This window comes from Megascapheus bottae, chromosome 26, assembly GCF_031878675.1.
Source record: "Megascapheus bottae isolate mThoBot1 chromosome 26, mThoBot2.hap1, whole genome shotgun sequence".
NCBI classification, from domain to species: Eukaryota; Metazoa; Chordata; class Mammalia; order Rodentia; family Geomyidae; genus Megascapheus; species Megascapheus bottae.
The window spans coordinates 487,198-501,413 of record NC_143534.1 but is presented as its reverse complement, the minus strand read 5'-3'; the positions used below and the strand labels follow the sequence as shown (position 1 = coordinate 501,413).

Sequence of the window (14,216 nt, the reverse complement as noted above, 5' to 3'; positions counted from 1 at the left end):
TGTCTCTTGGGGATCCTTAGATGAGAACACGCGTGTGGTGGTGTGTCTTGGGACTCCTTAGGTGAGAACACACGTGTGGTGGTGTGTCTTGGGGCTCCTTAGATGAGAACACACATGTGGTGGTGTGTCTGGGACTCCTTAGGTGAGAACACGCGTGTGGTGGTGTGTCTTGGAGCTCCTTAGATGAGAACACACGTGTGGTGGTGTGTCTGGGGCTCCTTAGATGAGAACACACATGTGGTGGTGTGTCTGGGGCTCCTTAGATGAGAACACACGTGTGGTGGTGTGTCTGGAGCTCCTTAGATAAGAACACGCGTGTGGTGGTGTGTCTTGGGGATCCTTAGATGAGAACACACGTGTGGTGTTGTGTCTTGGGACTCCTTAGATGAGAACACGCGTGTGGTGGTGTGTCTGGAGCTCCTTAGATAAGAACACGCGTGTGGTGGTGTGTCTTGGGGATCCTTGGTTGAGAACACACGTGTGGTGTTGTGTCTTGGGACTCCTTAGATGAGAACACGCGTGTGGTGGTGTGTCTGGGGCTCCTTAGATGAGAACACACGTGTGGTGGTGTGTCTGGGGCTCCTTAGATAAGAACACGCGTGTGGTGTTTTATCTTGGGGATCCTTAGATGAGAACACACGTGTGGTGTGTCTTGGGGATCCTTAGATGAGAACACACGTGTGGTGGTGTCTCTTGGGGATCCTTAGATGAGAACACGCGTGTGGTGGTGTGTCTTGGGGATCCTTAGGTGAGAACACACGTGTGGTGGTGTGTCTTGGGGATCCTTAGATGAGAACACACGTGTGGTGGTGTGTCTTGGGGATCCTTAGATGAGAACACACGTGTGGTGGTGTGTCTGGAGCTCCTTAGATAAGAACACGCGTGTGGTGGTGTGTCTTGGGGATCCTTAGATGAGAACACACGTGTGGTGTTGTGTCTTGGGACTCCTTAGATGAGAACACGCGTGTGGTGGTGTGTCTGGAGCTCCTTAGATGAGAACACACGTGTGGTGGTGTGTCTGGAGCTCCTTAGATGAGAACACACGTGTGGTGGTGTGTCTTGGGGATCCTTAGATGAGAACACACGTGTGGTGTTGTGTCTTGGGACTCCTTTGGTGAGAACACACGTGTGGTGGTGTGTCTTGGGGCTCCTTAGATGAGAACACACATGTGGTGGTGTGTCTGGGACTCCTTAGGTGAGAACACGCGTGTGGTGGTGTGTCTTGGAGCTCCTTAGATGAGAACACACGTGTGGTGGTGTGTCTGGAGCTCCTTAGATGAGAACACACGTGTGGTGGTGTGTCTGGAGCTCCTTAGATGAGAACACACGTGTGGTGGTGTGTCTTGAGGCTCCTTAGATGACAACACGTGTGTGGTGGTGTGTCTGGAGCTCCTTAGATGAGAACACACGTGTGGTGTTGTGTCTTGGGGCTCCTTAGATGAGAACACACCTGTGGTGGTGTGTCTTGGGGCTCCTTAGATGAGAACACACGTGTGGTGGTGTGTCTTGAGCTCCTTAGATGAGAACACGTGTGTGGTGGTGTGTCTTGGGGATCCTTAGATGAGAACACACGTTTGGTGGTGTGTCTTGGGGATCCTTAGATGAGAGCACACGTGTGGTGGTGTGTCTGGAGCTCCTTAGATGAGATCACACGTGTGGTGGTGTGTCTGGGGCTCCTTAGATGAGATCACACGTGTGGTGGTGTGTCTGGGGGTCCTTAGATGAGATCACACGTGTGGTGTTGTGTCTTGGGACTCCTTAGATGAGAACACGCGTGTGGTGGTGTGTCTGGAGCTCCTTAGATAAGAACACGCGTGTGGTGGTGTGTCTTGGGGATCCTTAGATGAGAACACACGTGTGGTGTTGTGTCTTGGGACTCCTTAGATGAGAACACACGTGTGGTGGTGTGTCTGGGGCTCCTTAGATAAGAACACGCGTGTGGTGTTTTATCTTGGGGATCCTTAGATGAGAACACACGTGTGGTGTGTCTTGGGGATCCTTAGATGAGAACACACGTGTGGTGGTGTGTCTGGAGCTCCTTAGATGAGAACACACGTGTGGTGGTGTGTCTGGAGCTCCTTAGATGAGAACACGCGTGTGGTGGTGTGTCTTGGGGCTCCTTAGATGAGAACACACGTGTGGTGGTGTGTCTTGGGGATCCTTAGATGAGAACACACGTGTGGTGGTGTGTCTTGGGGATCCTTAGCTGAGAACACACGTGTGGTGGTGTGTCTGGAGCTCCTTAGATAAGAACACGCGTGTGGTGGTGTGTCTTGAGGATCCTTAGATGAGAACACACGTGTGGTGTTGTGTCTTGGGACTCCTTAGATGAGAACACGCGTGTGGTGGTGTGTCTGGAGCTCCTTAGATAAGAACACGCGTGTGGTGGTGTGTCTTGGGGATCCTTAGATGAGAACACACGTGTGGTGTTGTGTCTTGGGACTCCTTAGATGAGAACACACGTGTGGTGGTGTGTCTGGGGCTCCTTAGATAAGAACACGCGTGTGGTGTTTAATCTTGGGGATCCTGAGATGAGAACACACGTGTGGTGTGTCTTGGGGATCCTTAGATGAGAACACACGTGTGGTGGTGTGTCTTGGGGATCCTTAGATGAGAACACGCATGTGGTGGTGTGTCTTGGGGCTCCTTAGATGAGAACACGCGTGTGGTGGTGTGTCTTGGGGATCCTTAGATGAGAACACGCGTGTGGTGGTGTGTCTTGGGGCTCCTTAGATGAGAACACACGTGTGGTGGTGTGTCTTGGGGATCCTTAGATGAGAACACACGTGTGGTGGTGTGTCTTGGGGATCCTTAGATGAGAACACACGTGTGGTGGTGTGTCTGGAGCTCCTTAGATGAGAACACACATGTGGTGGTGTGTCTGGGGCTCCTTAGATGAGAACACACATGTGGTGGTGTGTCTGGGGCTCCTTAGATGAGAACACACGTGTGGTGGTGTGTCTGGGGCTCCTTAGATGAGAACACACATGTGGTGGTGTGTCTGGGGCTCCTTAGATGAGAACACACGTGTGGTGGTGTGTCTGGGGGATCCTTAGATGAGAACACGCGTGTGGTGGTGTGTCTGGAGCTCCTTAGATGAGAACACGCGTGTGGTGGCGTGTCTTGGGGATCCTTAGATGAGAACACACGTGTGGTGGTGTGTCTTGGGGCTCCTTAGATGAGAACACACGTGTGGTGGTGTGTCTTGGGGCTCCTTAGATGAGAACACACGTGTGGTGGTGTGTCTGGAGCTCCTTAGATAAGAACACGCGTGTGGTGGTGTGTCTTGGGGATCCTTAGATGAGAACACACGTGTGGTGTTGTGTCTTGGGACTCCTTAGATAAGAACACGCATGTGGTGTTTTATCTTGGGGATCCTTAGATGAGAACACACGTGTGGTGTGTCTTGGGGATCCTTAGATGAGAACACACGTGTGGTGTTGTGTCTGGGGCTCCTTAGATGAGAACACACGTGTGGTGGTGTGTCTGGAGCTCCTTAGATGAGAACACGCATGTGGTGTTGTGTCTGGGGGATCCTTAGATGAGAACACACGTGTGGTGGTGTGTCTGGAGCTCCTTAGATGAGAACACGCGTGTGGTGGTGTGTCTTGGGGATCCTTAGATGAGAACACACGTGTGTTGGTGTGTCTTGGGGCTCCTTAGATGAGAACACGCGTGTGGTGTTGTGTCTTGGGGATCCTTAGATGAGAACACGCGTGTGGTGGTGTGTCTGGGGGATCCTTAGATGAGAACACATGTGTGGTGGTGTGTCTGGAGCTCCTTAGATGAGAACACGCGTGTGGTGGTGTGTCTTGGGGATCCTTAGATGAGAACACACGTGTGGTGGTGTGTCTTGGGGATCCTTAGATGAGAACACGCGTGTGGTGGTGTGTCTGGGGGATCCTTAGATGAGAACACATGTGTGGTGGTGTGTCTGGAGCTCCTTAGATGAGAACACGCGTGTGGTGGTGTGTCTTGGGGATCCTTAGATGAGAACACACGTGTGGTGGTGTGTCTTGGGGCTCCTTAGATGAGAACACGTGTGTGGTGGTGTGTCTTGGGGATCCTTATATGAGAACACACGTGTGTTGTTGTGTCTTGGGACTCCTTAGGTGAGAACACACGTGTGGTGGTGTGTCTTGGGGCTCCTTAGATGAGAACACACGTGTGGTGGTGTGTCTGGGACTCCTTAGGTGAGAACACGCGTGTGGTGGTGTGTCTTGGAGCTCCTTAGATGAGAACACACGTGTGGTGGTGTGTTTGGAGCTCCTTAGATGAGAACACACGTGTGGTGGTGTGTCTGGAGCTCCTTAGATGAGAACACACATGTGGCGGTGTGTCTTGGGGCTCCTTAGATGCCAACACGTGTGTGGTGGTGTGTCTAGAGCTCCTTAGATGAGAACACACGTGTGGTGTTGTGTCTTGGGGATCCTTAGATGAGAACACACGTGTGGTGTTGTGTCTTCTGGATCCTTAGATGAGAACACACGTGTGGTGTGTCTTGGGGATCCTTAGATGAGAACACACGTGTGGTGTTGTGTCTTGGGGATCCTTAGATGAGAACACACGTGTGGTGGTGTGTGTGGAGCTCCTTAGATGAGAACACGTGTGTGGTGGTGTGTCTGGAGCTCCTTTGATAAGAACACGCGTGTGGTGGTGTGTCTGGAGCTCCTTAGATGAGAACACACGTGTGGTGGTGTGTCTTGGGGCTCCTTAGATGAGAACACACATGTGGTGGTGTGTCTTGGGGCTCCTTAGATGAGAGCACACGTGTGGTGGTGTGTCTGGAGCTCCTTAGATAAGAACACGCGTGTGGTGGTGTGTCTTGGGGATCCTTAGATGAGAACACACGTGTGGTGGTGTGTCTTGGGGCTCCTTAGATGAGAACACGCGTGTGGTGGTGTGTCTTGGGGATCCTTAGATGAGAACACACGTGTGGTGGTGTGTCTTGGGGATCCTTATATGAGAACACACGTGTGTTGTTGTGTCTTGGGACTCCTTAGGTGAGAACACACGTGTGGTGGTGTGTCTTGGGGCTCCTTAGATGAGAACACACATGTGGTGGTGTGTCTGGGACTCTTTAGGTGAGAACACGCGTGTGGTGGTGTGTCTGGAGCTCCTTAGATGAGAACACACATGTGGTGGTGTGTCTTGGGGCTCCTTAGATGACAACACGTGTGTGGTGGTGTGTCTGGAGCTCCTTAGATGAGAACACACGTGTGGTGTTGTGTCTTGGGGATCCTTAGATGAGAACACACGTGTGGTGTTGTGTCTTGTGGATCCTTAGATGAGAACACACGTGTGGTGTGTCTTGGGGATCCTTAGATGAGAACACACGTGTGGTGTTGTGTCTTGGGGATCCTTAGATGAGAACACACGTGTGGTGGTGTGTGTGGAGCTCCTTAGATGAGAACACGTGTGTGGTGGTGTGTCTGGAGCTCCTTTGATAAGAACACGCGTGTGGTGGTGTGTCTGGAGCTCCTTAGATGAGAACACGCGTGTGGTGGTGTGTCTGGAGCTCCTTCGATGAGAACACGCGTGTGGTGGTGTGTCTTGGGGCTCCTTAGATGAGAACACACGTGTGGTGGTGTGTCTGGGGCTCCTTAGATGAGAACACGCGTGTGGTGGTGTGTCTGGGGCTCCTTAGATGAGAACACGCGTGTGGTGTTGTATGTTGGGGATCCTTAGATGAGAACACACGTGTGGTGGTGTGTCTTGGGGCTCCTTAGATGAGAACACACGTGTGGTGGTGTGTCTGGAGCTCCTTAGATGAGAACACACGTGTGGTGTTGTATGTTGGGGATCCTTAGATGAGAACACACGTGTGGTGGTGTGTCTTGGGGCTCCTTAGATGAGAACACACGTGTGTTGGTGTGTCTGGAGCTCCTTAGATGAGAACACACGTGTGGTGTTGTATGTTGGGGATCCTTAGATGAGAACACACGTGTGGTGGTGTGTCTTGGAGCTCCTTAGATGAGAACACACGTGTGGTGGTTTGTCTGGAGCTCCTTAGATGAGAACACACGTGTGGTGTTGTATGTTGGGGATCCTTAGATGAGAACACACGTGTGGTGGTGTGTCTTGGGGCTCCTTAGATGAGAACACACGTGTGGTGGTGTGTCTGGAGCTCCTTAGATGAGAACACACGTGTGGTGTTGTATGTTGGGGATCCTTATATGAGAACACACGTGTGGTGGTGTGTCTGGAGCTCCTTAGATGAGAACACACGTGTGGTGTTGTATGTTGGGGATCCTTAGATGAGAACACACGTGTGGTGGTGTGTCTGGAGCTCCTTAGATGAGAACACGCGTGTGGTGGTGTGTCTGGGGCTCCTTTCATGAGAACACAGAAGTGTTGTGATTCTTCGGGGCCCTGGTTGGGTTCCTGTGTGTGCACTAGGGCTGACGACACCAGCGAGGGCTGGTGGCTGTGGTAGGCATTTGTGGTCGCTGTCGTCAGTCCGGGCCCCGGGGTCAGCCAGCTCCCCGTCCCTGTGGAGGAAGCTTGCCTAGCCTAGGGCCTCCCCAGGCCACATCCTTTGGCGGTATCTTTGAGGCCATGCTTTTATGTGCTTTATGTCAGTGGTGACCTCTGGGTTCTACTTACACATGTGCTACTTTCCGTCACGAATGCTCCAGTTTGGTGGCTATGGCCTTGTCCTGGTGATGTTTGCTGGCTGCAGCCCTGTTCTGGGTGCTCGTGGGGAGGGGCAGCCGGTTCAGCACCTTCTCCTGTTCTGTGGTGTGGCAGCTGATGCCCAAGCTGCATGCACTGGCCACGGCAGGGACAGGACAGTGTTTCAGGTGAGCCACGCAGTCATCTGACCGTATCCCTGACCTAGGGTCTTGATGGTCGCCTGGTGTGCTCAGTTGTGTGTCTCCAGGACTTGAGCCCCCGCTGTCGGGTCCTCCAGGGTCCTCTTGACCTGCAGTTAGGGCAGGCGCGGAGAGCTGAAGGGGTGCAGAGGCCCGGGCACTCCAGAGTGCTTGCTCTAGGATGCCAGCCAGTGCCTTAGGGATTCCTTCCTGGCCGCTGCAGGTGGGGCTGCGCTGGGTGCACAGCCCGTCTCTCTCCCTGTCTGTCCTCTGGCGGCCGTCAGGAAGCAGCAGAATAGTGGAAGGGAATGCACACAGTTCCAGCCTTGGCTTAGGTCCCGAGAAAGTCTTGACCTCCTTCCAGCTGCTTACCACAGTGAGGCAGGGAGCCGCTCCCTGCTCTGCCTGCCCTCCAGGTGGACGCAGAGAGCCAACTAAACAGTTGTGCACGGTGGACCCCAACATGTGAGGTAGCTTTGCTTCTGTTCATGGTGAAAGTAGGCCTGCCTCAGTGGTTTGAGACCCCAGGGCCAGGATTGTATTGGCTTGTCACTGTCATTACTTTCCTTCTATACTTTGAATTTTTTTCAAAGGAATGTACCTGGGTTAAGTCACTGGCTGCTTGGACTGGGGGGGCTGGGGACCATGGAGGGCTGCGGGGTCTGGAGGACGAGGGGGGGACCATGGAGGACTGCGGGGTCTGGAGGACGGGGGGGGGACCATGGAGGGCTGTGGGGTCTGGAGGACCATGGAGGGCTGCGGGGTCTGGAGGACCATGGAGGGCTGAGGGGTCTGGAGGACCATGGAGGGCTGGAGAGATGGGGGGACCATGGAGGACTGGGGCCTGGGGAGACCATAGAGGGCTGGGGGCCTGGGGGCTGGGGTGGTCTTCCCTGGCTTCAGACCATGAAGAAAGTGCACGCATCCTGTAGCCTGAACTCCAGCCTGCTGCTGGCCCCAGCGCCCTGACCTGTGTGTTTCTCTGTAAGATTTACGTTCACCTGAAGGAGGGAGGGGGTCCGGACAGCCTGGATGCACTGAAGAACAAACCCCAGCTCCACGGCACGGTGGCCAGGAGTCTGTGTCGGAACGCAGCCGGCAAGAACTACATCATCTTCACGGGGCCGAGCATCACCAGCCTGACGCTGTTCGAGGAGTTTGAGAAGCAAGGTGTGTGAGGGTGGGCGGGGGCGCCGGGTGGCCAGCACAGGCCCCGCTGGGCACGGGGGACAGGGAAGCTCGGTCAGTCCTGGGAATGGACGGCACAGAGCTCTGACCATCTTCCAGTTCCCTGTTGTATGAGGCTGAGGCCGTGCAGAGCCCAGGTGTCATGCGAGTGACACCCCGGGGGGACGGGCAGGGCTGAGCCAGCTCTCCCTCCCGTGAGACTCCTGCTGGAAGTGAGCGTGTGTGGTCAGAATGACACAGTGACCTCAGCATGGCCTTGGGCCCAAGAAAGGCTGGAGCTCTGTGCCCTTGCAGAGACCAAGCAGAGACCGAGCAGTGGCAGCTGGGCAGGCGTGGCTCCTTGGGCTTCTCCCGGAGCGGAGGAGTAGCTGTGTCCTCTCAGCCCAGCAGGGCTACTCGATCCACCACCACCCCTCATCACAGGCACTCCGCTCCTCTGCAGAGCCGGTGTCCGGCTCTCACGGGGCTCTCGGCAGGCATTCCAGAGCCTGGGCAGCACAGGCTGCACCCTGTGTGGCAGGGGTAGGGCCCTCTCACTGCCTCAGTGTGAGGCACGTGGCAGGGAGGCGGTGAGAGACGTCCTACTGTTGTGGGAGCCGGGGAGCGTGCGGGCTCCGTGTCTGTCGTGTGCTCCTCCGTCTGTTCCTCTCCACCTGTGTGCCGAGCGTCCGCAGAGCCTTCGGGGCTGGCTGTGTGGCTGTGGAGCTGCCTTCTGGTGGATGGAGGCCGCAGAGCAGAGGACCTGGGTGCCCAGCACAGCCTGAGCCCTCCGGCTGGGGCCCCAAGGCCTGGACACTCGGGCTTCTAGAGAAGGCACACAGCAAGCGAGGAGGAAGGGACGGGATAAGGGATTTGAGTTAGGTCTGTGAAACGATCTCAGCGTCTGTTTTCAGAAACATCCCACATTCCCGAGCCCCCTGCACAGTGCCATGTGTCCTCTGCCATGACCGGGGACGCTGGTTTCTGCTGTGCCACCTGAAGTCTCCAGGTCTGGGCCTCGTGAGGCCACTGCATCTTCCCTCCCCATTGGCCTGGGGTTGACCAGCCTCGGGTCCTCTCCTTCAATGCCCATGCATTGACCTCATGATGCGGAGACTCTGGAGCAGATGGGCTGCTGGAAGCGTCGTCACTGTGGTGGCCTGCACACTTGGGACCCAGCGGCAGGGTTTCAGCCACTGCCGACCAGGGCTGTGAGGGCCTCACCTGTCAGGCCTCCACGGTCGCTCCCGTCACAGGCTCATGTGGCTCTGCTTCCAATGCCAGGCATCTACTGTTGTGGCCTCCTCAGCTGCAGGAAGAGTGACTGCACAGGCCTCCCACCGTCCATGCTGACCAACCCTACGACGCCCCCGGCTCGGGGCCAGCACCACATCAAGACCAAGGGGAACATGTCTCTCATCTGCTGGTACAACAAGGGCCACTTCCGCTTCCTGACCAACGCCTACTCTCCTGTGCAGCAGGGTAAGCACAGAACCGAGCCCTGAACCCTGAGCACAGAGCCCTGAACCCTGAGCACAGAGCACAGAGCCCTGAGCCCTGAACCCTGAACCCCGAGCCCCGAGCACAGAGCCCTGAGCACACAGCCCTGAACCCCGAGCCCTGAGCCCTGAACCCTGAGTACAGAGCCCTGAATCCTGAGCACAGAGCCCAGAACCCTGAACCCTGAGTACAGAGCCCTGAACCCTGAGCAGAGAACACAGAGCCCTGAGCCCTGAGTATAGAACTCTGAACCCTGAGTACAGAGCCCTGAACCCTGAGCACAGAGCCCTGAGCCCTGAACCCTGAGCACAGAGCCCTGAACCTTGAGGACAGAGCCCTGAACCCTGAACCCTGAGCACAGAGCCCTGAACCTTGAGGACAGAGCCCTGAACCCTGAACCCTGAGCACAGAGCCCTGAACCTTGAGGACAGAGCCCTGAACCCTGAACCCTGAGCACAGAGCCCTGAATCCTGAGCACAGAGCCCTGAACCCTGAGCACAGAGCCCAGAACCCTGAGCCCTGAGCACAGAGCCCTGAACCCTGAGCACAGAGCACAGAGCCCTGAGCCCTGAACCCTGAACCCCGAGCCCCGAGCACAGAGCCCTGAGCCCTGAGCACACAGCCCTGAACCCCGAGCCCTGAGCCCTGAACCCTGAGTACAGAGCCCTGAATCCTGAGCACAGAGCCCAGAACCCTGAACCCTGAGTACAGAGCCCTGAACCCTGAGCAGAGAGCACAGAGCCCTGAGCCCTGAGTATAGAACTCTGAACCCTGAGTACAGAGCCCTGAACCCTGAGCACAGAGCCCTGAGCCCTGAACCCTGAGCACAGAGCCCTGAACCTTGAGGACAGAGCCCTGAACCCTGAACCCTGAGCACAGAGCCCTGAACCTTGAGGACAGAGCCCTGAACCCTGAACACAGAGCCCTGAGCCCTGAACCCTGAGTACAGAGCCCTGAACCTTGAGGACAGAGCCCTGAACCCTGAACCCTGAGCACAGAGCCCTGAGCCCTGAACCCTGAGCACAGAGCCCTGAATCCTGAGCACAGAGCCCAGAACCCTGAACCCTGAGTACAGAGCCCTGAACCCCGAGCCCTGAGCCCTGAACCCTGAGCACAGAGCCCTGAATCCTGAGCACAGAGCCCAGAACCCTGAACCCTGAGTACAGAGCCCTGAACCCTGAGCAGAGAGCACAGAGCCCTGAGCCCTGAGCACAGAGCCCTTTACCCTGAGCACAGAGCCCTGAGCTCTGAGCACACAGCTCTGCTGCACAGACATGCCCATGGGGGATAGGCTGTCATGGGGAAGGACATGGAGCTGGCAGATGTGGTACCTCCACAATGACCAGTGGTTGCTGCCATGTGTCACCAGCCTGGGGGTTCCTTCATGTCACACGGTACTGTTTCTGGGGAACAGTGCTCCCCAGCTCTGGTGTGCAGGCAGTCTCTGCACCCCTGCACCCTGTTGTGTCCCCACAGCAGTGCAGGCTCAAGACCAGGCAGAGCTCCCGGGGCCCTGCAAGGTGGGCTCCGCTTTAACTTGAGTGTGGATGGTCCTTCCAGCTGATACCTTAGTGCCTGAGCGGTGGCCCTCGGGAGCCGTGGCCTGTCACCCACGGGCACCCCAGTGGGGCTCTCGGGATGATGTAGCCTCCCGGCACTGTGGCTGGGAGGTCAGTGCCCTTCCACATCTTCTTAGCCTGCAGAGGCTGGGTCAGCGCCGCTCCAGTGGGAGGGAGGGGAAAAGGAGCTCCAGGCCCTGCTGGGGGCATTTGACTTGTGCTGTGCTGTGGCCCTGGATAAGTTCAGTGGAGTAAATGAGTGTATGGAGATGTCTGAGCATCACAGAGGTAGACAGAGGCCTGGCTCAGTCCCCCAATCCTCCACCCCACCCTACCCCACCCCTCCTACTCCCATCCCCCCATTCCCTTCTCTCATCCCCACCCTATCCCTGCACTCTCCTGTCCCATCCTCCATTCCCCTCTCATCCCCACCCCATCCCTGCATTCTCCTGTCCCATCCCTGCACTCTCCTGTCCCATCCTCCATTCCCCTCATCCCCACCCCATCCCTGCATTCTCCTGTCCCATCCCTGCACTCTCCTGTCCCATCCTCCATTCCCCTCATCCCCACCCCATCCCTGCATTCTCCTGTCCCATCCCTGCACTCTCCTGTCCCATCCTCCATTCTCCTGTCCCATCCTCCATTCCCCTCATCCCCACCCCATCCCTGCACTCTCCTGTCCCATCCTCCATTCCCCTCTCATCCCCACCCCATCCCTGCATTCTCCTGTCCCATCCCTGCACTCTCCTGTCCCATCCTCCATTCTCCTGTCCCATCCTCCATTCCCCTCTCATCCCCACCCCATCCCTGCATTCTCCTGTCCCATCCTCCATTCTCCTGTCCCATCCTCCATTCCCCTCTCATCCCCACCCCATCCCTGCATTCTCCTGTCTCATCCCTGCACTCTCCTGTCCCATCCTCCATTCTCCTGTCTCATCCTCCATTCCCCTCTCATCCCCACCCCATCCCTGCATTCTCCTGTCTCATCCCTGCACTCTCCTGTCCCATCCTCCATTCTCCTGTCTCATCTCTGCATTCTCCTGTCTCATCCTCCATTCTCTGACTCACCCCATCCCATCCCTGCCTCCCCACAGGGGTCATCGTCAAGAGGCGGAGTGGAGAGATTCCTTGCCCACTGGCCGTGGAGGCCTTCGCTGCCCACCTCAGCTACATCTGCAGATATGATGACAAGTACAGCAGGTGAGCATGGGCACCATCCGCGGGGCAGGGCGGGCACCGTCCGCGGGGCAGGGCGGGCACAGTCGACAGAGGCATGGCAGTGGGTATGCCCCGGACAGCAATCAAGGTCTCAAGGGTGAAGATGGGTATGGAGGCTCTTGGCTGCCCTACCTCTGCCTGCCTAGTTGTTGGCCGCTCCAGACCTCAGTCGCGGTGTCCCGGCACACAGCCCAGCCCTCACCTGTGTCCCCTTCTGGAGACCCAGAGCCCTCGCTTTTGGGTGCAGTGAGCAGCCCACGGCTGCTGTGGATGCACAGCCCCCCTGCTGCCCCGCGTCGCGTGGACCCCCGGGCCTCGGCCCTGGGCTGGCTCTCCACCAGCTCAGGCCGGGCTGGCCGGCGTCGCCCCTGACAGGTGGCTCCACTCTGGCCCTCTAGAGTGCTGGCCGCACAGGCTCCATGGGCTGCAGTGGGGTGGGGCTGCCCGGCACGGCGTCCTGAGGACCCTGGCCTCAGCGCCTTGTGGGAGGCGCGAGTCGGACACTGAGAGGAGGGCTGTGCTGGGTGTCCTCAGGCCGCTCCACGCTTGGCAGCCCCCTGAGGACACCAGAGGCTGTGGGGCGTGGAGAGGGGCTTCGGGAAGCAGGCGTGGGCCGGCGGGCTGTGCGGGGCCAGGGCTGGAGAGCGGATCGAGGACACCTGCCGTCCCTCCTGGTCCCTTGACAGGTGCTTTTCCTTTTGTCACAAGTGAAGTGTGCTGTGACAGAGCGCCCAGCTGGCCCCCGCTGTCCCGAGCCCTCCCTCGAGGACCGTCCGCAGGCCGCAAGGCCGGGCCTCTGGGCCCAGGTCAGCTGTCTCGTCCTCTCTGCCCACAGGTATTTCATCTCTCACAAGCCGAACAAGACTTGGCAGCAGGTGTTCTGGTTTGCCATCAGCATCGCCGTCAACAACGCCTACATTCTGTATAAGATGTCGGACGCCTACCACGTGAAGAGGTACAGCCGGGCGCAGTTTGGGGAGAGACTGGTCAGGGAGCTGCTGGGTCTGGAGGGGGCCTCCCCGGCCCCCTGAGGCTGCACGGCCACCTGGGCCTGGCAGGGAAGAGGAGGGAGCCTGCCCGGCGCCTGGCCCGGGGGCCTGTGTGGTCACGGGCATGTGGACATGGCATCCCCGGCGGGGCTGCTGGCCCCGTGTGAAGCCCAAAGACCTGGGACCTGCGTCCGGCGGCTTTTCATGCAGGTGACTGAGGCCCTGAGCACGCTCAGAGGAGCTCCTCTGCCCAGACACTGACGGTTCAAGGTCACACGGGCAAGACTGGCAGGGTGGAGGTGCGGGGCACCTGTCCCTCCCGGACAAGCACCTTAGCCGTTCTGGAAGCAGAAACAGCTGGTGCCCTCGCTGACTGCTGGCCCTTCTCTCCTCCCTCGGGAGGGCGGGTGGGTAGACGGGGAGGGGCCTGCTGGGGGTACAGCAAAGGTGAGGCTATTTTTTATTTTTACTATATCTTCAGGTTATTTTCTTACTGTTGCTTAAGGTCTACTGTAAGGGGAGGCGCTCCCTTCTCTCCGTCCCTCACCCTCTCAGCCCTTGCATGATCACAGTGCTGTGTCTGACCTGGGGCAGGCGGGAAGGCCCCTGGCTTCCAGGGCGCCTCTGGGTGGCCAGCTCTGTCGCAGGCATGGCTTGGGCAGAACTCCTGTTGTGAGAAATGTGTGGCACAGCGGAGACAAAACCCTCCACTGAGAACCATTTGCCAGTTGTCTTTTCTCCAAGTGAAGTGACCCTCCAACCCCTCAGAAAGGTCCTGGCCTATGGCTCAGCCACCACTTCTGTGGTTGTCGTTTGACCTGGGTCCTAGAGACCCGGGGAGCAGCCCCTCCTCCCGCCTGAGCTTCACGCAGCCCCCCTCGGCCTCCGCTGGGTCAGTCACTTCAGGCCCTGCCGTGGGTGGCCGGTCTTCCTCATCCAGCCCACGGAGATGCCTCCTTCCTGCAGAT

General features: G+C 57.5%; 1 protein-coding gene across 1 annotated transcript in view; it reads left to right on the top strand.

The window, feature by feature from the left end:
* The window catches only part of Pgbd5 (piggyBac transposable element derived 5), a 47,988-nt gene extending 34,429 nt beyond the window's left edge, over window positions 1-13,559 (top strand). The window contains exons 4-7 of the mRNA XM_090318716.1: window positions 7,805-7,985; window positions 9,267-9,464; window positions 12,136-12,241; window positions 13,095-13,559. Of these exons, the coding sequence (XP_090174842.1) occupies window positions 7,805-7,985; window positions 9,267-9,464; window positions 12,136-12,241; window positions 13,095-13,290 (681 nt within the window). The 3' untranslated portion in view covers window positions 13,291-13,559. The remainder of the gene's footprint in view (window positions 1-7,804; window positions 7,986-9,266; window positions 9,465-12,135; window positions 12,242-13,094) is intronic.
* The last annotated feature ends 657 nt before the right edge of the window (window positions 13,560-14,216 follow it).